Source organism: Hydractinia symbiolongicarpus, chromosome 3 (assembly GCF_029227915.1).
Source record: "Hydractinia symbiolongicarpus strain clone_291-10 chromosome 3, HSymV2.1, whole genome shotgun sequence".
NCBI classification, from domain to species: domain Eukaryota; kingdom Metazoa; phylum Cnidaria; class Hydrozoa; order Anthoathecata; family Hydractiniidae; genus Hydractinia; species Hydractinia symbiolongicarpus.
In genome coordinates this window covers 9,675,489-9,699,726 of record NC_079877.1, presented here as the reverse complement: position 1 = coordinate 9,699,726, position 24,238 = coordinate 9,675,489, and the positions used below count along the sequence as shown (strand labels likewise).

General features: G+C 33.0%; 2 protein-coding genes across 5 annotated transcripts; both read right to left on the bottom strand.

Moving 5' to 3' along the window:
- Nucleotides 1–2,778: 2,778 nt before the first annotated feature.
- LOC130635596 (uncharacterized) lies at nt 2,779–17,666 on the bottom strand. Of its 4 annotated transcripts, XM_057444960.1 has the most exons (21): nt 17,399–17,656; nt 16,328–16,411; nt 15,993–16,061; nt 15,459–15,488; nt 14,883–14,975; nt 14,172–14,420; nt 13,068–13,109; nt 12,424–12,450; nt 11,816–12,007; nt 11,187–11,231; nt 10,397–10,423; nt 9,766–9,880; nt 9,107–9,174; nt 7,843–8,226; nt 7,326–7,694; nt 6,926–7,153; nt 5,406–5,504; nt 4,768–4,866; nt 3,979–4,203; nt 3,574–3,742; nt 2,792–3,113 (listed from the first exon to the last, which is right to left on the bottom strand). In XM_057444960.1, the coding sequence occupies exons 1-21, from the start codon at nt 17,502–17,504 to the stop codon at nt 3,017–3,019; spliced, it is 2,817 nt and encodes a 938-aa protein (XP_057300943.1). In that variant the 5' UTR covers nt 17,505–17,656; the 3' UTR covers nt 2,792–3,016. The 4 variants fall into 4 exon arrangements, with proteins under 4 accessions (XP_057300945.1, XP_057300943.1, XP_057300944.1 ...); XM_057444961.1 differs by lacking the exon at nt 12,424–12,450 and having other exon boundaries at nt 2,793–3,113; XM_057444962.1 differs by lacking the exons at nt 10,397–10,423; nt 11,187–11,231 and having other exon boundaries at nt 2,779–3,113; nt 17,399–17,666.
- A 1,512-nt stretch (nt 17,667–19,178) lies between these two features.
- On the bottom strand, nt 19,179–23,623 carry LOC130635407 (uncharacterized). Its single transcript, XM_057444736.1, has 2 exons — nt 23,479–23,623; nt 19,179–20,569 (listed from the first exon to the last, which is right to left on the bottom strand). The coding sequence occupies exons 1-2, from the start codon at nt 23,570–23,572 to the stop codon at nt 19,557–19,559; spliced, it is 1,107 nt and encodes a 368-aa protein (XP_057300719.1). The 5' UTR covers nt 23,573–23,623; the 3' UTR covers nt 19,179–19,556.
- Nucleotides 23,624–24,238: the final 615 nt, after the last annotated feature.

The following is a 24,238-nucleotide window of genomic DNA, read 5'->3' as shown; positions in this document are numbered from 1 at the left end:
TAGATAACTACTACACCTTGTTTTTATTTTTGACTTTATTTTTAACCTCTCTGCGAAATTTACTAGCCAATAGGATGCGTCCAAAATTACCATAAATGGAAGACACAAGACCGTACATAGGCATAATTTTCGTAGGTAATCCCGCGAAAAAGACTATCTGCGAAACAAAGTAGAGATTCAACACCTCAGCCTACAAAACAAAGTGGATACTGTTAAATCCTGTGAAAACAACGTGCGAAGCACGAAGCTTGTGTGCGCCGCCCGGGAAAAGATTTGTGTCAATGCACAATTGGTGCGCCCATCCATGTGTTGGCGGTGGCGGTGAAAAAAACGACGTTTTGAAATGAAAAAAGTAGGTCAGTCGATCGCAGAGCCTGACTAACGCTGGCTACGCCCCTGGACTTAAAGGGGATACGAAACGATTTAATAAGGTCAATTCCCGCACATTCCGAAGAATGGCGTGTAAGAAATGGACCGCTCAAAAGGTCAAGGTGCAAGAAATTATACACACTTTAGAATCAAATACATGTCCAACCTGTTTTTAAATGATTACTTTTTATGACGAATTTGCTACTTCTTCCTTTTTATTTTCTAACAAAAGAAAAAGTTACTTTTAGTATTCTTTTGGCGGTAAAATAAGCTACGCTCTGTAAAATATATTAAATATCAATAAACTAAAAGTTTGTTTAAGCGAGGTAACTGAGACAAGACGAAGTATTTGTTAAAAATAGGTAATTAATCAACTAAAATAGATAATTAATCAATTGGCTTTATGTGCAATAAATTTGTATTTTTCTATGCAACATTTTAAAGGATATAGCTAGCTAGCTAGTTAAAAGAATTTGAAGTTTATTTTATCAGAAAACTTGAGAGAAAACTTGAAGGGAAAAAAGTGCTTATATCGGATAGATTATGGATATCCAATATATGTAGGGAAATTTTCTACCACTTTCAGTTGTGTTTTGGATACACAATATATAGTATGATGATTTAAGTTGTTGTTTTTGTTTTAAGTGATCATAAACTTCTCTACCGTCATTAGCTCAACTTTCGTGTAGGTCACTAAAGTCGAAAACCAACAACCGTTTTGTAGCCGCTTTAAAAGCTTAACTAAATATGGTTACATCACGAATCTGCATGAGATGTCTTTTTTAACAGTTTAAAGGTTAGAATTTGGTCATTCAATTTGGCGTTTTTTAAAAGGTTACAATAATTTTAGTATTTTGTTACTATAATCATGCTGGATAACAGCGATTACATGTTTTAGAGCCGGTGCATAATGTCATAATTTCGCATAATTAGCGAAGCTTTTAAAAGCTATCTCGAAAACCAAAAAAGCCTTTTTAAAGAAATAAAAATATTCCTAGACAACTTTTAAAGGTGTTTTATTTTATTATTTTCTTTCGCGGGAGGTAAGCTTTACAGTTAACGTATTATAACCCTAACGTTCAAGCAAATGACAGCTGTTTAATTACGGAGGATGTTTTTTTGTAACGCAATCAGACAACAACAATTATTAGTAAAGGTAAAATCCTGAAACATGTGTATATAGCTGACTAGCTACTCAACAAAATATTTCCAAACTTTGCCTTGGCATTTTTTTTCTAAATGAGGACCCACCGCCGCAAAATTTATTGCAGAAATCAGCACTTGTAAGTGGGATAATGTTTTTATATACTTTTACATTACACTGGTCATGATAGACCACCAGAATATAAGCCGATTGTAATTTAAAGATTTTTCCCCGTTTTAAACAAATGTTGAGTATGCTAGTAATTAACGGGAAGTTTTAACGTCCTTGGGCATTCTATTTTCGCGGTTGGCTTCCTTCTCCTCTCACTGTACCTGTGTTGCATTTCCCGCCGGAGATATGTAAAGCATTGCTCTAACTTGCTTGCCAACCACACAAGCCATTTCGCAGTTAGTAGATGGCTCCAGATGGGCAGACAACACTACATTCAAATTGAACCTGCAGCCTTATCATTACAACTTAACAGCGCTACGACTACATCATCTCCGCGAATGTTTTTACTTCGTATTATAAAATATTTTCACCCTCAAAATACAAAATATCTTTGTGCATAAGCGATTTTACGTCCGGAGCCTTTTTTCTATATTTTTACGTCAGGGGTGCAAACGTTGTTACAGATATGATTAGGGAAGACAAATTTTATAAGTTTGATGTCTTCCTTCTAGTCTTTCCGTTGTACAAACGTTACATTTTCGTCTCTTCTTGCGGTGAAAAATTGCTGATGTGCTATACCTTTCTCAAAAAAGTGCTTCATTATATTCTAAGAAACTGTGAAAGAAACGGAAGGTGGGATGGTATGATAATTAAAATAGAACAAAGAACGATATAACAGACCTTCTAACGTTAGTACAAAAAAATCATTTTGGATTCACTGAAATTGTGCATAGCTAGCTACATTCTCAAGGGAAGAGATTTGAGTGCGCAGAAATATAGAAGAAAGGATAAGAATTTGGCTAAAGCGTACGTACTTTTATATTACTCTTCCGACAGTCAAAAATCGTCTATGCGAACTGGAGTTCTGGCTTAAAAGAAAAACTTAAGTTAGCATGGAAATTGTATATTATAGCTATAGAGAATATTTTTTCTTTTCTACTGGTTACTTTTGAACTGTTGAACGTATGATCTTCACAGCACGAATTTAATGCGTCAGAAGTGGCGCCTTGCTTGAGACTCCGCGTGATTCTCTTTACCACCGTAAAAATGAAAAAGCAGAGAAAATGCTGATACTGTTAAAAAAATACGTTGCAATGTTGTATATTAAATGCACAGTATAAGACGATATCAACAAATATACAAGTAATTGTTTTATTCGTTAGGGTGAGGTTTGTTCACCACAAGTTTTTATTTCAAGCAGTACAATCCAAGACCGTTATTCTTCATGAATGTCCTTCTTTTGTGGTCTGCTTATTTTCCACAATCTTACGGTTCATCAATGCAAGCAGCTTGTCCTATTTTCCATTGGTAATCTCTGCCAGAACATGTTACCTAGGTTAGATATACTGCAGGTTTATATTTCTTGGGCGCTCTTTTCTTATGAGAATGTCTCTTGTGATGATAATATGGATGGCGAGGAATGTTGCTTCTAAAAATAAATCAATCTAGAGCTTAAAAAACGCGTACACTTAGAAGTTGTTAGATGATTAAATAGTGAATTTTGTTTAGTTTTTGGTACAAAACACATTTTTATCAGTTTCTTCATGCTGCAGGGATTAATGCTGATTGATAGAACTCATGTAATACCAGTCCTGTGAAGACGTCTACATAAAACAAATTCGTCGCAATTTTTTTAAAAAAATACTATATGAAATGTTTGTAATTCGAATTTTGATCGCCTAGTTTTTGCGAACAACCTTTCGATTGATAACGAATAAAACCCCATTTTGTGAAGGTGTGATAAAAGTTATTTCTACACAAAAATTTCTATAAGTGATCCGCTGCTTTAGCATCTTCTTTTGATGGACGCGGTTAGTGATATGGTGAATTTCAAACACCGATCAATGAATTCAAGTTACAAGCACAGAGTAGAGAAACAGTAGGCCAACCTCTTTGCTTCAGCTTCCAACGAGTACACAAAGTTTGTTTCTTGTTTGCCCGCGCAAACAGAATCTGTAGCTTCACACTTCCGAGAACTTGTAGATATGCACATGTCTGGATCACCTTCACCATCCTCCATATACGTTTGTTCAGAAGCTGGACCGGACCAGCATGCAGCTATATATGCACGTAAAAAAGAATAAAAACTTATCACTCTTTAAATTGTGAGTTTTCTCTTAGAACCTTCTTTTATTAAAAGAAGGAGAGGAATTGTTTTTCCTTAGGAAACATAGCCATACTGGCAAAAGCTAAGTGAATACAAGATTCTCAATCAGGCTTCAAAACTCACTTTTTTTATTTCTAATTGCAATTTTAAAAAGGTATTCAAATTACATTTGCATGTAACATCTTACCGAAAAACTGAATCCCAAATATTTTATATCCTTTTTTCTTCGCCAACATAGCGCAGCGGCATACGAATTTCGGCAGATAAGTTGCCCAGTGGTCCCAATTGATAGGTGACCCACTGTAATGTGGGAACGTTGCACCTCTGTCATTGACTAGTTGCTCTGGTAATGGACGAGGGTTGTTTTGATCGTCGTTATAACAACCAAGCTTTGCATAGTTTACGGGACAACCTAACTCAGAGAATAAATGAGACATCAGATATCTGCAAGAACTAGAATTTTATCTAAATTTTACAAATCGACAATACATATGTTGAGTCTTTACTTCTGCTTAAACCTGTTCTTTCTCATCAACATATTCTCAATCACTGTATCTTCCAATTTAAAAGTAATGTGACAATAAAACTTGACAAGATTCCAGACTATTTAAACAAGAATCAAGACTTCTGTATCCCTCTGCTTAGAAAAATTTCGCGAGAAAAAAACTTTGTCGGAGAAATGTAAGATTGCATTTTTACTTAATTCTTTTTTTCTTTCTTATTCTATCTATTACTATTATTTATTAAGGGAACGATATTACTTTGTTAATTAGTGAAGCAAAAACAAAATTTAGGCTTCGAAATATACCAAAAATATTATAAAGGAAAATTATTTGCCAAGAAAAATATGATCAGAAACATTAGTCGTTGAGAAAAATTATCGTCATTGGTCTAAAATTTCGTCATTTTTCCTGGACAAGTTTTTCTCTTATGAGGTATCTATTTTTTCAGACAGACGCTAGAACACGTATCTTACCATACGGACCATGTGTATTCGTCGCCATTTTTTTCAGCTGTGTAGTCACGAGTGCTGGTGTTAATCGTACTGGTATATTTGTTGGGGAATGCGGTGTACCTTAAGGAGTTATATCGTTAGATACCTTAAGCATTTATATATAAATATATATATACAATAATATGTCAGTTTACTTTACTGTGACAATATTTTAGAGGTAGTTGTTAGTAGGCATACAATTCCTCATTAAAAAACCAACGATAGATATACTACAAGCAATCATATTCCAATCTGTTTAATTCAATCCTATCTAACCTTCTCAGGTCCCTCATGTCCCTCATCCTTGGGTTTCCAGAATTACAAAGTATTATAAGCATAAAAATTGACACACCTAAAAAGTGTCCGGTAATCAACGAATTGAGGGTCATTTATATCAATTGTTTCCGTTTAGCCTTTTTAATAAACCTTTTCAACGCTACATTTTTACGATAAGTGACAAACAAAAACGATAAACAGTTCATATTTCTTATTTTTTCCCTCATCCCCATTATCAATGTCTTAAAAATATTGGCAAGAGCTAAGAGTTCCTTCTTGTTACTACTTTTCCTAGAAAAAAACACAATTTTTGCCTAATGTTAGACGATAGTAGGTTATCTTACCAAGAGGAATACGCGCATTCGTCACCATTTTCTTTAGCTGCGTCGTCACTGGTGGTGGTGTTTGTTGTGCTGGTATATTTGTTGGAAAATAAAGTGTACCTTAAGAGTTGCATTATTGTTAGGTGACTAACCGTTACACAAATAGATATCTTTTATAATCGGCACAATAGAAGAAAAGGTGGAAAAGATTGGCCTAAGTAAGACAGTGTTCAATTACAACATCCTGTAATGCACATCACTTATACTTTATAGAGGGATACTGAGCTGTCTATCCTCTTTCGCCTCCAGTAAAGCTTCAGTTGTCGATAAATCTTTTTCCCTTTTGGCAAAATGTTCATTGGTTTCCGAGATATAAGCCTTGAAAGTTTAGCTAATTGTGCAAAATTATGACATCTTAAGTTAGATGTCGAGAAATAATTGAATCTTGATGCATGACAAATCCTATTGACTTGTACGTTTAGATTCGTGCTTAATCTACAAAATGGAAACTCATTTTCTCGTTCCTAGTAAGACGTTTGTTATTACATGTCCTACATTATAAAAACGTTGCCTGTTAAAGATAAATAATTATCTTGTAACAACGAAACTTCCAACCACGGACTAAGAAACACCGAACATGCAGTTTGATGTTGTTTAAATGTTATGCCTGGTAGTTCAAATGTTTCTTAGCCCATGTTTGTTGATAAAAAAACAAAACAAAAAAAAACAACAGACAGTGATGTTAAACTTTTCAATATATTTTTTCTGCAAAAAAATGCGTGATAAATTTACATCCATTTGAATACCTATATAATGTATCTCAGCCCTGATTTGTTTTTTGGCAATTTAAAAGCTTTCCTCAGTAAGATTATCCGTGTACTTTTTCTCTGTACGAGTGTAAACAAAAATGAGCTAAGAAACATTTCCCATATAAGAGAGATGCATGCAATGTTTGTAAAACTATGTAAAATATATATAGCAATGTTATGCAAAGATAAACCATGACGTGCAATGTTGGATTAATTAAAACGAATTTAAAATTTAAAAGTTTATCAACTAATTTGTCTTCTAAGAGCGTAGCAAAAATCGTTTAATTTTATTTCGTAACTTAAAAGGTCAGAACAAAACATTTTTTTATTAGCATGCATGCTTGTTTACTGACGGCGAATATGATGCATAAATTTTATGCGTTTTTTACGATGCCTGCAAGTTGGGCAAGTCTTACAATTCCTACATTCCCTTGCACCGACCACCGCACCTAAAATATTTACAAAGCATTATAGATTTTCAAAGATCTGTTTTTAAAATAAAATTTTGCCAAAGAAAATTTGAAAGTATATATATTTTTCCCTGTACAATTTTAAATTTTGGATTTTAGATTAAGGATTTTCACTTCAAATATATAATTTTGACTTTGATTAGGTTAATAATGTTGTTAGTTGAATGTGACGGTGAATTAGCTGCGTATGTGTTATGTACGTTAAAAATATATATATGTTACATTTATGGCACCTTAGGCCGTCGACTTCTTCTAACTATACCTGCTAATTGGCAAGCCTTGGCGGCAAGCTGTTCAACAACTGCTGGAAGATGCGTATAATTTGGCAACCCTATTGCATGTGTGTCATCTTCGCTAGATGAAATGGTTTTTAGCTCTTCTAACGTGGCTATCGGTGTTGCTCCAACGGCAAAGACATTTACACCCATATCTCGCAACCTTTGAGCTGGTTCTGATAGCATTTGAGCCCAGTTTACCGAGGGATCGCCACCTAGGAAAATTATTAACAATAACAAAACAGGAATGATGCCGACAGCCACCAAAACATTAGAAAAAACAAAAACAACAAAAACAACAATACTATTAGCAACAATAGAACAACAGCCGAATGAAATAAAAAAAGAAATTAAAATAACAAACAAGATAAAAATAGTAACTCTAACCATTTATTCTTCCGTGTTCTAGCAAAAATAAAATCTTTGGTACACCAGGTCTTCCAGATACAAATAATTTATCCTTAGCTGCATCTAAAGCTGAATCCGTTCTTCGGCGACCATATGGATCTGCTTGTAATTTATTTAGATGTTGTTTTAAAGTATTTGCATCGTTATAGGTTCCTAAGTGAACTGGAACTTTTGCCAAAGTATCAAAAGTAATTATTCCAATACGAGATACTCCTCCCATTTCAAATTTGTCAATTAAATTTCTTGTAAATTGTTGAATTTGTTGCCAATGTGGCACAGTAGCTGCAGAAGTATCAATTGCAATACCAATGTCTAATGGAAGCTGGCACTTTCCAACAGCATCAAATACTAAAGAAGAAAAAACGATTAACGGTATATGGAATTTAAAAATTCTCTACTACAACAGAATAGAAATATTGCTTTTTGTTTCACAACTTTCATTATCAACAGCTTTACTCTATAGCTTAGTGAATGAGACAATAAAAAATGAGTTTACCTGGATCAACTGAACCTGGAGGCATAGCTGGAAGTCTATTTGCTTCTACAACTTCATCCTCTGCTGCAGGAACAGGAGGCACTGGAGGAGCAGGTGGAACCACTTCCACAGAGGGCTGTGCATTAGCAATAGGTCCCAATGGTGCTGCAGTGGGTACAGTCTTTACTACAGGTATACTAGGATGTACAGGGTTTGTAATCGGTCTGGTCGGAACCACAGGCCGACGTGTAGGAAGACTTGGACGCATAGGAGTTGTGCGATGAACCACTGTTGGTAAGTGAGTAGTGAGATGTTTAGTAGTGTGTCTTGTCATGCCAGATGGTCTTAATGCAGTTGGATTAACTGGTTCTGCAGATGGTCGCAAAAGAGATGCCTCTGTCGTGACTAAATAACAAATGATATATAGCAAAAATATTATATTGAAAACCTGTGTTTCGATACAAAATCCTTTTTTCACTAAAAACTATTTACTGCTTATTGCACTTTCCCAAGTGCAATATGGCGTGTATATTTTGCGTTTTTCAAATTCTGCAGAAAGAAGACTATTTTTACGAGCCTTCAAGCGGGTAAAATATCTGCCAAAGCTAAGAAAAGGTAAAAATATTTGACATATTAAACGAGTTATGTGCGATAACTACTTTATCATCACGGAAAATATTCTTTGAATGAAACAATTTTTGAATGAAATGTACATAATATTCAAAAGCGTTGTTAGACAACTAATTAAAAAAACATTACATTTTTTCAAACAAAACAGTATGTTGAGAAACGCAACTCAATTCAATTCTAATTTTCACTTGACGTTTCTTTAAATAATTTCTTAACTAAAAACTAACAAATAAAAATTCCTTAATCGAATCATATGAATTTACTTTGATGGACCGTTTAACTTTGGAGTTGCATGATATTCTGAGAGTTACAAAATAGTTTTCGGTGAGTTTTTTTAGTGTTTCAAGGCTTTAGTTTCACCTTTTTCCAGCTAATTTTTATCAGTATTTTAGGCTATTCAATGCCTTTATCTTCCACAGGAATTAATGAAATAAACAAACCACTATTTTTTAAAAATTTGAACTTTGCCAAAACCCCTTAGTCACACTCCAAATATTGGGAATTGCACTCTAAATCAGAAATATGTATATCTAGTTCCTCTCAACCTATCACAGTCGAGATATTTGATGATAAAACTATCACATCATTTTGACACGCGTTGCACAATTCCAACAGTCTAGCTGGTAATAGAAAGAAGCTATGTATTATTACATACCTGGCTGTATCGTGGCAGCAGCATTTATTGTTAAATGTGCGTGTAGCGTTGGTACTGCATTGGGAAGGCTAAAGAATTAAGACTAAGATATCAAAAATGACAAATAATAACAATTTAGTGTGAAAATTGCATATTAATTTAGTAAGTGGACATAGTTTATGAAATTGTTTTCGCACTTAAAAAAACACCCTAACACTAGATTGCTCATTTAAGCAGGGAAGATATTGTACCAACTTAATGCACAGTTTGCAATACATATCTTTATGCGAATAACATACGAATACAAATTATAGGTGGTAATAAAGTTTAACCATTAGTTTATTTTGTCAGGATGAGTATTTTACCCAACTGCCGAGACCTTAAGCATGTACGTTCGAGATCTCGTTGAGTGGAAAATTATTCATCCACAAAAACAAGAGTTGTTCTTAGTAGGTGAGTAAAACACATATTGATTTAGCATAATTTTTTTCTCTAAGCAGCAAATTTTCAGCACGTGACTTTTTCGCGCCCGGGGAAATTTTTTTCCGTCTACATCCATTCCCACATCATGCTGAAATATTTTTCCACTAACTGAGAACATATTAAAGATGAAGAACGGCATAGTATTGGTTAAAGAACCCATATTATTTAAACTTATATAATAACATAACTAGCCTTACTTTGCAGCTTTTCCAGGTATCGGAGTATTATCATTCAGCACAAGAACTGGATTTGGAGTCGTTTGATGTTGGGTTGGTGTCGGTACAAGTGGGGACTGCCGATGGTTTGTTGGAACTAAAAAAGAAAAAAGTTCTAATTATCAATGTCATCATCTTACATTGTTTATCTTTTTGCTATCAAATATCCGGGGCGATTTAACCACGTAAAATAAGCCTAAAAAGATGCTTAAGCTATGATAATGAAACTTATTGGAAGCAATATAGTATAGAAATAGATTGGCGTTGGGAGAAAATATTGGTATGACATCATTATTTTCAAAGTAATGATACTTCGCAGCAATACAGTGTAAAATAAAAGTTATTGATCGGCGTGAAAATAAACCTTGGTGTGACGTCATCATTTTAAGTATTTTTGGCCCTGATCATTACAAGCCGATGATATTGGTTTGCGTGTGACTTTTGTTTGCTTGTTTCTACGTTAAATACCGTTTGGGACAGTTCAAAAAAGAGTAAAAACAATGCTAAATTAATAAATAAATTTAAATAAAAAATGTTAGTTAATGGTGGGTTACCACCATTCTAGGTTTTAGTGAAACTTGACTGAGATTCGATAAAAAATTATACATCTTACCACAATTGCCACAAGGTATTCCATTACCTAAAAAATTTTACTAAAACTAAGACTATGCTAATGAGCAATTGTGGCATCCTTTCCAATTTTAGTATTCCCCAAGATAACATTCATACACAGCCATTTTTAATACTCAAACAGATACGAGAACAGTTCTTTAAAGTAAAACTTCCGTATACCGGACATCTTTCATAACAGACATCTCTTTTCAACAGACTCTTTTCTTAGAAACGTATGAAACGACAATTAAGCTCTCCTAACAAAATGTCTATGTAATGGGCGTCATTTCAAAGTTTAAATTTATCTTCTTTCTAGAACTGGCTTCTCTACAGTATGCACGACTAACATGGACCATGTAAAATAACAGTTAAAAGAATTTTGTCAATAATTTAATAAATATTCAATGAAATATTCCTGATGTGTTGATTTTGGTCACATTAATCTCCCTAAATCAGTCTTTTGACACACTTTGCGTTAATTCCGCTTACCCAGAGCAGGTTTGTTGAGCAAAATATGTAAATTTGGGCACCTCTATGATGGATAGTGTCATCTATAGAGAAGTTTTACTCTATAAGTTCATTGTTGTGTACCGCTCGACTTTGTCCTGTCAGTTACTTATTTTCTATTACCTACTTACTTAATTACTTTGTTACAAGACTTTTGCAAGTCTTGCTTTGCTTGTTTAAAGATTATTACATCTCCCATTGGAACAGAAAAGGAATAAATTTCCAAATCAAGAAAAGAATTTCTACATACATGCTTATCAACAGATTTTTATATATTTATATACCTTGTAGAACTTCATAAGGTACGTGAATATCAATTTGCCATTTCCCTACATCAAAGATAAAAAAAACATTCATATGAAGATTGTTGGTTACTTACTTCCACATCCTGGTTTGCAAGGTGGCAGTGTAGTACCTTGGTCCAAAAGCTCAATATCGTCCTCTTCAGTAGCTACTACATCTGCATGTGGTGTTTGCCCAATCTGTGCGTCATGAGTAATGTGTGCGGCGTGTGTGTGTGCGGCATGCGCGGCGTGTTCATGCGTTTCTTCATCATCGCAAACTGGTTCACATGGTCGTTTAGCATGTTCACAACCCGGTGCACATGTGCCAGTGGCTGCACAACCTGGTTGACAGGGTGTATGTGCATAATAAGGCGGTGGGGGAGGAGGTGGAGGTGGAGGTGGTGGGGGAGGTGGAGGCGGCGGCGGAGGTGGGGGTGGTGGTGCTTGAGAATATTCTAAATGCATTGTAAAAGCATGAAATGCATGATATATATAAGACTTTATATAATTGGTTCTTTAACAATGAATTGCAGAGTAGGTGACATGTATGTATGATTTAAATTACTAATATTACAAAACATTGGCTGTGACAGCAATAATGTCAATTAAGAAAGGAAGTTTTAACTTACGTAGGCTTGTACAACCAGCACAGTTATTGCAATCGCTACATTGTGGCGCAGTTGGTGAATAAACATCACACATGGCACATGTCTGTTGGCACCGTCGTCGAATCCTTGGATGTTTTTTACCTTCAGCACACAAACCCAGTTCCTTGAGATATAGACATTTTTCTTTTGGATCCAAATCACGACAAATGGATGCTGTTAAAAGAAGAAGTTTGTGTTAAATAGATGAGACGTTGTGTAGGTATAGTAAATCATGAAACAAAAGGTCTGGCCACTTGTTGGGAAATATCATGCTGTATATTATGTAATATGCATGCTTTTTTAAAGATTGTTTTCCTTGTTTTAATTTTGGGATAGTAATAAAAAAAGGAAAAAAAACACAAAAGCATTTTGTTTGCGTTTAATTTGAGATATAAAAGTGTTATAAAATCGATAACACATATAAGAAAAAAGCACATGACTGAAACCAAAAAGTTAGACTTTGTAAAAATAAAATTTACAGACGCAAGAAAAGACATGGCTTGAACATTTGTGTTTATTTTCTCATTTATTTGTGCATGCGTATATGAATGGTGCAGGAGAGATGTTCAAATACACAAATGATCAAATACCTTGCCTTCTCTTCGAAGCTGTCGCAGCTAAAAAAAGAAAAATGAATTGCTCTCTTAGAAATGCAACAAATGTTTCACAGAATCCTATCTGAAAAAACAAGTAGTTAAAAATGTTGATTTAATTATTGCGCAAAATCGTATTTGCTTTCAGAATGTAGAAAGATATTTGTAAAATTAGTTTAACTTTCAAATATGGTGTAAAACTTGTTGGTATTTAGAAAAACAAAAACAAAAATGAAACTATATTTATCCTGCTAATTACAATCCTGTAAGTAGATTTATTGCTTTTATTGCCTTTATGAAAAAGCGTATATCAATGGGTTGGTTTTACTGCCATATGTATCACCACGGAACGCACTTTCACCATAAAACATATTCATCCGCAGAAACGTTTAAAAATCCAGTTAAATAATTTTTAATTTTTAATTTAAAATTGATTTCTTAAAAGTAATCTTTTTGTGCCTCAAAACCAGGTGATGCTAAGGATGCACGAAATAACGATACCTAAATATGTACAATAAGAGGATACCTGAATCACGATTAAAACGATACGCGAATCCGTAGATTTTTCCATGGGGGTAACAACTAGTCTATATAAACATTAAGTTATTTTTTTAATATAAAAAAGATTGTAATAAACGTACTTTCTACTTGTCCATGAACTCCTTCTTTGATTCCAAATGGCGCTAAATAAAATTGAAGAAATTGACTGAATACCATTGAAACATAATTAGCAATAAATCAAAGTTGATGCCCTATAAAATGACTGAAAAAAAGTTCTCAATGGGACAGTTCAAAAATCTTTGAACAAAAATAGCAAGGGTATGGAAAGCTGCCCAGATTACCTTGGATACAAACGAGAAAAAATTCTGCAAATATCTTTAGGACCGGTCAGGAAGAGTATTGGTATTAGTATTATTAGCAATAATTAATGTTATCATTCACCCATAAGAATTCTTCCGTCAAATAAATTTAGATACATGTATTTATTTTTTTAAAAAGCGCTATTTTTTAAAAAGCGCTATTGTTTAATCTCAAAGGAGGAGTATGGCGGAAAAAATTTTCAAATTTCGTAAAAAAGATATTTTAAAGAGAAACATTTTTGTAAATTGTTGTTGTAATGAAAATGGAGAAATGCAGAAAGATTTCCAATTTTATCTTTAAGTGGATGATGAAACAGATATTTAATTCAGTGTAAAAGCAACGGCTTTTCAGTCAGGAAATGGTCAAATGAATTAATTAATTAAAAATATCATATGCAGCTTCTTGATAATCATTTTACTCCATACCATTCTACTGAAAGGTAGTTTTCTTTGTTTAGTTCCAGCGTTCCATTTCTTTTGCCATTTACACCGCACAATGCATTTTGTCGACGTCATTTCTGACACTTAGAATTATGTTTTTGTGTAATTCATGACGTAGTACCCTTGCCCCGCCCGACCTCACTCCCTGTCCCAGCAAAAAATCAACAACAAAGATCAACTTCAAACTAAACATGGTTGTTTTAAACACTATTAATTGATACTTTTGATGTAGTTTCATACTGTTATTCAAAAACTTAGAGCGGGCTAAAATTTCAAATTCTCCGATCAAAGGCACTTAGTAAACTTTAACCATCGTAGGTAAAGTTTAATTATTTACCTAAAACATAAAAGGTCCATAAATGTACAATTTTTTCCTCCAAATGGGCATTTTCGGCTACGCTTTTGGCAATGCGTCATGTTTGGCGCAAAAGACACTGTTTTTACCTGGATTAGAAGGTGGTTGCAGAACTTCCATTGTTTCCATATCCATAGTTTTCGCAAGATGGTTGTGCACTTTATCTAACAGTAAATTCTTTATAAGACCTAACGCTTTTGCATCTGTTAAAGGTTTCCCTAGCAATTTATTGATCTCCGCAACTTCGTTGGCTGCATAAAGTCTTTTTAAGTTACTAGCTCCTGATGAGCCGACTTCTGTTGGATCTGTTTTGGCTTGTTTTGCACTGTCTGTAGGGTCTAAACAAAGTAGTTTAACTTTTTTGTTATAGCTTATATAGGATGTTTTTCCCTCTTTTTTGGCTAGTTTTACATATTGGTATCTTTTTTGTACCTGTTTTCATAAGGAAAAAAAAATCTTAATATTAAAAAGGCCGTTAGTAATGTTCTCGGAAGGTTCATAGTTGGGTTAAAGTTGTTCGGAGAAAATTACCAGTCGGGACTTTAGTCAGCCCGGGCAAGCTTTTAAGCAGGAGAAATTTTAATCACCCACCATTAAAATTTTCCCGATATCCCCGTTTTTTCCTTGATTAGGTAGTTTAATTCAGAACGAGTTTTCTTAAACTTAATACATTGCAATAATCTCCAACGGCAAGATTGACATGCTATGGCAACTTGATGATCTAGTTAGATGGTTAGTAGATTATATTCTGATTGAAAGAATCATTCTAAATAGAAATATATGTTAAAAGAATAACAGACCTTTTTGATGCTGGAGTTCGGATAGCAGTTGTTTAACAACCGGACCAGATATCCTATGTGTCTTGTTACCAATGACAACAATAGCGCTCATATCTAGAGAAAGAAAAACCAGAGTTCACTGAATCTTTCTTTCATTAGAAATTTTTAAGTTAAATTTGGCGGGAAGACATTATTGTGCGAAGAGACAGAATTGGTGGAATTTAATTTGACGGGTGAGAAAAAATATAAAATATGGCGGAGAGCAAAAATCAATAGCTTGCTTTGAAAACAGAGACATGAAAGTTACTATATTTTCTTTTTGAATCGGGATCAGCTTTATTTTCTACAATAACATCCATAAAAAGCGTAGGTATTTTTTTTCTTTTCTACAAAATTTCTTCCCTGAAAGTGCACTTAAAGTTGTAATTTACTTTGCACTCGCTACACACATCATCAGCAAAAAAAATGGATTTCCCTGAAATGCATTTACTATCACTTAAAATTAATTCTTTGTCGGTTATATTTTTCCGCTTTTTTTCTCTACCTTCCTACAAGATAATTCATGTTATATATTTATTAAAGGAAAAACTGAGTTACCTTTTCCCTTCTGTTCTTGTTTCCTCTGAACTAAAAATAAAAAAAAAAATTCTGTTTGTCAACATGTATTAGTTTAATTCACCCTAAGCTGCACTAGATAAAAATAAAAAGCTAGAAGCGATAACTAGAATAAATTTATATGATCATATGTTGATTTTTAATCTTTACCGTTCTTTAGCTCCAAAAAGGGGATGTTTTTTAAAGCTTAACTCCGGCGAAAAAACAACAACTTAATTTAATATGAAAGAGCTTACACTTAACCACAAGTTTATCAAGTTTATATACTTGGAACACAATATAAACAAAAACCAAATTGTGGCTTTGCAACGTTTTAAATGTTCACGCTGTTTATTGATAAAATAGAAAGCTATAGTATATAAGACTAGTCTGATAGATGTACAAACATATAAATGTCGATGTAAGGTAGCTATGAAATTCGGCATAAATAAAATAATAATAACAGTAATACAATATGTGGAATAAAAATGTAAATTAAGGTAAAAATTCATGCTCATGCGTATGTATGATCTTTACCTTTTTCAAATTTATTTTTCTTTTCAGCTTTTTCATTTGTGGAATTTTTGCGTATATATGTTGTTTCTCCTGTGCATATGAAAAAGGTGTAAGAATTATATTATTATCACTTTTAAAAAGTATAAACTTGTATAATATTGCATTGAAGAACGTATTTATCACTGCAAGACTGCCTTCGTGCATTGCAGTCATGGCTAGTGTGAGGACGGATGACAAAAGGGGATGCAGCAACATGTGTCCGCATTTTTGTCAACCGCGCTCAAACTTTTCTAGATATTAGTAAAGATAAAAAGGCGTAGCTCATAATGGAGCGAGTATGCTTGTGTATGACTTACGTGAGGCGCCATCATCGTTAAATTTAGCGGTAGATTCTTCTACTGATTTTGTTGTGTTTGTGAGTGAAGTGCTTGCATGAGAAACTGAGAAGAAAAAAGTAAGATGCATAACAGATTATGCAGGTGATTCTTGCCTGTGATTCTTGCCTGTGACTCACAGGCAAGAATCACCGAGTATCAACAAAAATTAACTTTTGAGTTTTTTAATAGATGCATGGAGAATGCTGTCATACTCATAACAAATTCACGAATGGTCAATATATAAAAACATAACCCGCTTGCTTATCAATTTCGATTAATTAACATGAACTTCTCATAAAAAATATACAGAAGTACAGAAGTTTAAATTAGCAGAACCATTAAAGCGTCTTGTGATAAAGTTCTTTCGTGTCCTTCTTTTGAAGTAAGTAAGTATTTATGACAGATCTTTCGGCTAAGGAATGACAGTGGCAGCACCATACATACCATAGGAGGCCCATCATGCTTGTTCCCCACGTCTTGGAGGGAATTCTTATAAATTCACTTTCTAGAATACCTACAAATGAGCCCTCCCACCATGTTTTATGGACGTCTAAAAAGTCTAAACTTTTTGAGTATGTAGAGTTGTTTTTACTTTGGTATAAAAATGTGAACAATTATAGCAAACGAGTGTATATTTTTTGACAATTTTGAGTAACAATATTGTTCACTATATAAATAATTATCAAATGGGCTAGATATTAATAACAATTATTAATTATAATTAAATTATTAATTTTAAATCATTATGTGTATAGCAGTAATGCGTAGTTTTTTTACATCATACTTTGCAAAAATGTGGGGTTGGAGTATACCTCCCTGCCCCTCTCCGGCCCTCTCCACGATGTGATGGGCGTGCGTGAGGTAATACCTTATACATACATGTTGAGAAAGCTTTGTTACATCTTTAACATTTCCGCATTAAGATAATTCGTGACCGTGTAGGGTATACGTTTATTGGGGAGGTGACAAAGTCACAAACAACAGCGTTGAAATATCCTTCTGAAATAAACTCTCGACTGAAAAGAAGAATATGTTATAATATTGTCCTACCTCTGGATCGCTTCTTGATAATTCTATTTGTCTTGTGTCTGAAGCCTTCTACAATGAATCCATTCAGCATTAAGATTATTAACACAAGTATGCAGAAATGCTTCATCTTGAAAACTCAGCAGAAGTATGGGATGCAGAATAAATTGAATTTAATTTCTGTACAATAATTTTACACATATTTTCACTCTGTTTAATTCTTTCAAATCATAATTACATCACTTTATTAATCTTTTTTGTTCGACATATAAATTCTTAGTCTTTATATTCTTGGTTCAGTCCTATTTGCTTATAATTTCTTTTTAATGTTTTCGGTTAATCACTGGAATGGAACCATGTGACTTATTAATGCACACTTTGTGCAATGAAGCGTGTGATATGCTTAAACAATTATTAATTTTTTTTAGCACCTCTACTCATAATCAGCGTTTTTAGAGAAACATTTTTTCTCTATTATATACTTTCTTAGCAATCTTAGAGATCTGATGGGTACCAAATAATGGATGGATATGACGAGTAATTATAGCAGGGCTCGAAAATCATGCATCACAATGGATACCGAATTTTTTTCACTTCAAAAACATTCAAGTAATTTTACTTCCATATGACCTTAAATAAATCAAAATATGTACAACCAATTTGTATTTGCAAGTTACCTTCTTAGCTTAGTTTAGCTTCTTATTAGAAAATCAGCATTTTATTCACGATAAACCCCAGAAGAAGGACTTTAATTCAAATTTCCTTGAAGTATTTTCATATCTGCGCGCAGCATTTTGCACATAACGAACACTGCGTTCACTTCTAAAGGCCTGATTTTAAATACAGTTCACTGTTGCCACAAAAAAAATGTACCTTATCACCACACATTTAGCTACTTGAGCATTTAAAATTTGATAAAATACAATTTTTTATTTTCATTAAAACTGTCACTTGCAAGTAGATATAGCTAAATCAAAAATCAAAACGACGCCCCTAAACTAAAAAAATGGAAATGGCGCCAAAATGTTAAATTTAGCACACTCTGTCGTATTTCTTTATGAAGTTTAATGAATAAAAAAACACCAGATTTTGCAGAACAATTTCTTTAATTTTTAAAGTCGTTTGACATCCAGAAAAAAATTAGCTCTGATTAGCACTGGCGAAAATTTTGGTTTTGGCTGTAAAACAAAGGACCTAATTGACCAGTCTCACAACCATCTTTAGGTTAAATTTGATGTCTTAATTTTCTGCATGTTTTACAGAATACACTTGCTGCAGTTATCCATGTTTTTTTTTCTAACGAAGTAAATTTACATGGAACCGCAGGAAGGGTTTTTTAAAATGCTGTTTCGTAAAAAGAACATAACGTTATTGTCTCTCCACCTCTTTAAGACCAATCCTTTAAGCAGATTTTTTTGGAATTTAAAGCGTTTTCTAGAAAAAGAAAGTTGCTAATTATCGATCTTGATCCTCAGCCAATACAATGGTTTACACTTGTAGAGAAACTAAAGTTAGTCTTATTAAAACAAATCACAGCTTTGAATACCAAAAATTTAAAGGTTAAACAATTTATTTGAAATTGTTGCAATTATGGTATGATAAATTTCACATTGTACGGTCAGTAATTTTTTGAACGACAAAACAACATTTGAAAATAAAAGTAAAAACTCACATGAGAAAGAATGTGTAATAATAAATACTATAACATAAAAATACAATTTGTGAAACCAAATATATATAATTTATAAGTATAAAAAGATTTCGTATATACAAATGTCATGTATTTGAAAAGTTCTAAACTTGGAGGATATCAAAATCTCTAAAAGATTCTGCCACTTGGAGAATGTAAGCATCTCCAGAAAATGCTACTTGGAGAATGTCAACATCTCCAAGATATTCTGTAATATGGAGAATATGCTGCCACGTGGAAGATGTCATCATTGGCAAAAATGTCTGAGTCTTAGAGAATGTCAGCGACTCCAGAACATGCTGCAATTTAAAAAATGTCAACATCTGCAGAACGTGTTGCCACTTAAAAAATGTCAACATCTTCCAGAACACGGTCGTACTTGCAGAATGTCCTTCAAAGGTTTACTTTCAAAAATGAAATGATGAAATTATTAAGGATATGTTTTTTGCAGAATGTTAACACGTTGCAGGATATGTTACTACTTGCAGAAGGTCAGCATCTTCTATACTGTAAAAACTTGCCTACAGCGTATTCTTTTAATCTTAAATTATTTAAAATGGCCCTTCTTTCTTTTCGGTTGCCGTCTATGTAGATGAAGTGAGATTTATCTGATGCCTGCACCAATAATTCTCGTTTTGATAAAATCTCACCTCGATTATTTTCAGTTATACCAAGCGATCTCAGCTTAATGCTTTCTGATGCAAGTGTGACTAAACGAGTTACCGTCGGAATAGCTATGTTATGTCGCACACCACTTGCTCTGAAATGTTTCGAAATGTTTACATAAAGTTGCGAATAGGATTGTGGGATGTAAAAAACAGATCTGTTAGTCCAATAGCACGCATATTCCCCTCCACCATTCCATAGCCATTTATTTAAAGATTGCCCAGCATCCCAAGCTGGCTTCCAATCCCCTTGTGTTAATTTTGCTTTTCTGTTGTCGTAGTAATTTAATTCTATTAAGTACTCATATACCTTCTCCATTGCACGGCTTCCCCAAGGGCTTTGCCACCATTCCCAAGAGTCTGTGTTTTGCTCATAAAGAACTGGTCCTTGTTTTATGCTATCGTCTTCCCATATTTTGTTTTGATCGAGATTAGCAACATTCCAATAATTCAATAACACATCTTCACCTATGAAGAGGTAACCGCTGTAGTTAGTGTAGGTTTTAATAGCTTTATCTAGACAGTCATATAGGAATGCTCCATATTTTGTATCAACTGGAAGAATTGTAATTTCCGTTTGATTTGGCAAGGAAGAAGCTCCACAATATATTCTATTAGTAAATGCTTTTTTGTATAATAGTTCAAACAATGGAATGGATTCGTACTCAGAAACGGCGCCAAAACTAACTATTAAAAGTATGTTTTGAAATTTGTTTTGAAAGCATGGTGAGTCGGGCGACACAATATTATTTTGTTCGTATGTCATGTTTACAAAATGTCTCAGCCATCTTGGATGAATAAACTTTTGAGGATTCCAATTAGATCCAAAATTGTGAAATTCTAAAATAAAGAAAAAAATGTATGAAAAAATGAAAGAGTATCATATAGAGCTTGGACACTTTAATACAACTGTAGTAGTTAATACCTTCCCGCAAAAAAAAGAAATATGTATATATAAAAAATGGCGAAATTTTCCCAGTTAGTAGGCTTTTAATAAACTTCACAAATTATTGTTGCATGTCATTTTTTTTTACATAATTTTCGTGAAAACAAAACAAAACAATAGTCATAAACACTATAATGAGCAAATGATTGGAAACTTTTATAGAAACAAAGAGATTGCCTTTTACAGAAATTAACATAACAGGTAAAGAAATTAACATAAATGGAGCACCCCTCCCCCCCCTGTTGCTCCTCCCCGGCAACTGAATTTTTTTCTTGATTCTTGTTAATTTATGACAAAAACTATTATTTACAGATAGAATTAATACAACGTTTTGATTAAGCTGAAGTGAAAAGTAATTACGAATTGTAAATAGATCAATGTTGTCTTATTGTTGGTGAGATAACGGCGTGAATAAGTTTTAGTCGAAATCAAAATATAATAACAGGAATTTTTGAAGCCGTCGCCTGGATATTTATTGAATTTCTCCTGCCTCAATTGTCGAATTGTCGATGACTCAAATGACAAGTTAAAAATAACATAGGATAATTTGCCTGCCCCATATGACGATCATGAGTCCCAAATGAGACAAAATAATACTAAAGTCAGGATTGACAAATTTGCGTTTACAATTTTACAGTAGATCGGAATGGGGCTAACACTTTACTGCACAACCTTCTTTCTTCCAAACTCCTTGTGATAAAAACAAAACTTCAATCGACTAATTAGTTCACAGTAAGTTTTTAGATGCATTAAGACTAAAAATTGTTTTTGCTGCATTGCATTATTATCTATGACTGCAATTTCGCGAATCGAAATTTTGATTCCTTTTAGATTTTGTGAGAAGTTAACTTTGTGAATGGATAGCTTCCAAAATTTCGCGAGATCTTATTTTTGCGAATAGTAAACTTCTATTACATAAATTGCATGTTTAAATGTTTTTATTCTACACGCTTTCTTTTAAGAATGAGTACTAAATTTCAAATCAGTTTTTATCCTTATTTCTCTGTTGTTCTAAACAATAGACTTTTTTTGTTTGTTTTGTTTGTTTTGTTTTTAACCTTAAATTCTAGCCTGAAATTTTTTATAAAAAACAATTTTTGTGGAGAAAGAGGGTGTGGCACATGTTTAAGGCTATTTATCAAATAGCTGATCAAGATCTATGTTTCAATCAGATTCATCGGAGTACTAGACATTCACAGGACATGGATAGGAAGTTACCGAATGGTACGTTGTCAGCGATAGAAATAAAATATTTTTTTAAGATATATAAACATATATAAACAAAGTGCAACCGGGGTAAAAATTAGTAAGTTTACCAAACTTATTATGAATCTGTTAAAATATCAACTTAGTATTTCAAAATTTCGAAAATATATTTTTTTAGAATGACGACAGCGGCAATAAAGGCATTTCGCAAAAAAGCACGAAAATTGGCGAAATCACGAAATATATTTTTTTGAAAATTTATTCCATGAAGTAGTTGCAGGTATATTTTAAGAAACAATATATATTAGTGGATATCGTTGTGCGTTCACTTTTCGAGATTATCAATTGGAAGTACTTGACTAATTTGATAATTATAATTAATTATAATTATTAATTAAAAACGCATCTAACCCTTTCTACAGAAAAAACGAAAAAATAATTATCTGTAATCGTAGCCGAAATACTAAAAAGAGGAAATTTTCCAAAAGAAACTTTTGCAATTTTACGGATTTAACCCTAAATCGAGAAAGTTAAGCCTCGCGAAAAGTTTTTAAAAGTCTTAATCGCGAAAGTTTGTATTTAGTAAATTAAATTTTCGCAACTTTTTATTTCTTTTATAAGATAAAAAAAATTTCGCGTAATAATTGTTAACTAACTCTTTGAATCGATTCAAAATTAGACTCATAAAAAGCGTCTATATACGCGTGGGTTTTCAAAGACTGGTTGTATTAGCAAATTTAAAAAGGTTGGATATCCAATACCTAAGAACCTTTCTAGAGTACCATCCTGAATAGTCGTTTCTGTTAATATTGAAGTCGCAATGGGGTCAACCATTGGTGCAAGAAACTCTTTTAAAAGTTTTAACAAGATTATTCAATATACTAAGGATGAAATTATGTACAAAAATGCTGCCAGTCATTTACCGCATGGATTTCTTATTCCACTTTACCTCTCTAGTATATCAAACCATGGTTATTGTTAAATTCTTGGATGACACAGTTCAAGCAGCAGTATTTTTAGCACATTGCCTTTTTTATGAGAATTTTTTATCCCTAAAAATATTTCTATATAGAGGTTTCACGATTTTATTTCTTATCTAGCAAAAGAATGATTTAGTCTTTTTCTTACATTATTATCCTAAAGCAATTTTTAAAATAAAAAGATGAATTGCACTGAAATATTGATTTTTAGCGATACTTTATCATAAGGCTAGTTAGTTTTTTCTGATCGTACAAAAGATTCTTGTACAAAACATATTGCAGAGATGTAACCACAACACACCTGTTAATCAAATCAGTTTGATTTGAATAAAGTCGAAGTAAGTTCCTATATCAATGAATTTAAATACTTCTTGTATATAATTGTGCAATAGTGGATAACTTCTACAATTAATTGTAAAATATTAAATACAATATTTTGGATCATTGGACACTATCCTATACATTGATGTTATCCATATGATAGAAATAAAGTTAAGGCATCCAATACCACTGTTGATATGTTCATAACAAGACTTATTGGCAAATGTGATATGTGAACATGGTCAAGTCCGTATATCACAGCAAAGAGAAGAAAAAAAGACTGCGTGTGTACATACCCTTAAGCATCATAATAAGCGTGGATACAAACGATAAACCAAGTACAATATATAGAAAGTTAATAAAAGCTCGAAATAAAAAATCCTTTCTCATATTTTTTCTTCGAAATTCGACTGCATCGTTCTGAAGTTTATTCAATTTTCGTCGCTCGGTATAACATTATACAGAAGAAAAGATCAAAACGTCGATTTCGATTTACAGTCTCATATGCTGTATAATAAACAAAATATAGAATGAATAAAAGAAAGTTTGTTTAGATCAGATTGAGAAATTAATATTTTGTGACATTTTAACGAAGGTTTGAAATAAAAACATGCTAAAGTGAGATATTTAAAAGACAAAAACAAGACAAAAGTATTGTGTTATGTTAATAAATACTTTTGATGATTTCAAAGTCGCTATTGAACATATTCCTTTCACGTGTTTAGTATAACTGTTGCGGGAATTATGATCAATTCGAAATTATGCAAATTTCCCGGCTATTTTATAAAAAGATTGGGTTGGGGTTATCGTTGATATGCATAATTCTCGAATTTATCACAGTATCCGTAACTTAACTATAACTGATAGATAAAAGCTATTGTTTTGTCTGTAAACCATGGTATAACAGATGACTCGTATAAATCCTCACAAAAGATCTCGACGACATTCTGATAATTAGAATCTACGCAGGACTAATTTTCGACAAATATCAGGGGTGAATACAAAAATTTTTCCTCCTTAGGCGGGGGCGTAGAGGGGTGCATTTTCCAATTTACC

What these genes read in the sequence shown, in the direction of transcription:
- LOC130635596 (XM_057444960.1), bottom strand. Translation starts at nt 17,504, where the DNA reads ATGAAGCATTTCTGCATACTTGTGTTAATAATCTTAATGCTGAATGGA. An exon ending in TATCAAGAAGCGATCCAGAG is followed by an intron (nt 16,412 to 17,398) that starts GTAGGACAATAT and finishes TTTTCTTCTCAG; the next exon opens with TTTCTCATGCAAGCACTTCA. An exon ending in AGTTCATGGACAAGTAGAAA is followed by an intron (nt 12,451 to 13,067) that starts GTACGTTTATTA and finishes TTCTTTTTTTAG; the next exon opens with CTGCGACAGCTTCGAAGAGA.
- LOC130635407 (XM_057444736.1), bottom strand. Translation starts at nt 23,572, where the DNA reads ATGAGAAAGGATTTTTTATTTCGAGCTTTTATTAACTTTCTATATATT. An exon ending in GCTTATTATGATGCTTAAGG is followed by an intron (nt 20,570 to 23,478) that starts GTATGTACACAC and finishes TCTTTATTTTAG; the next exon opens with AATTTCACAATTTTGGATCT.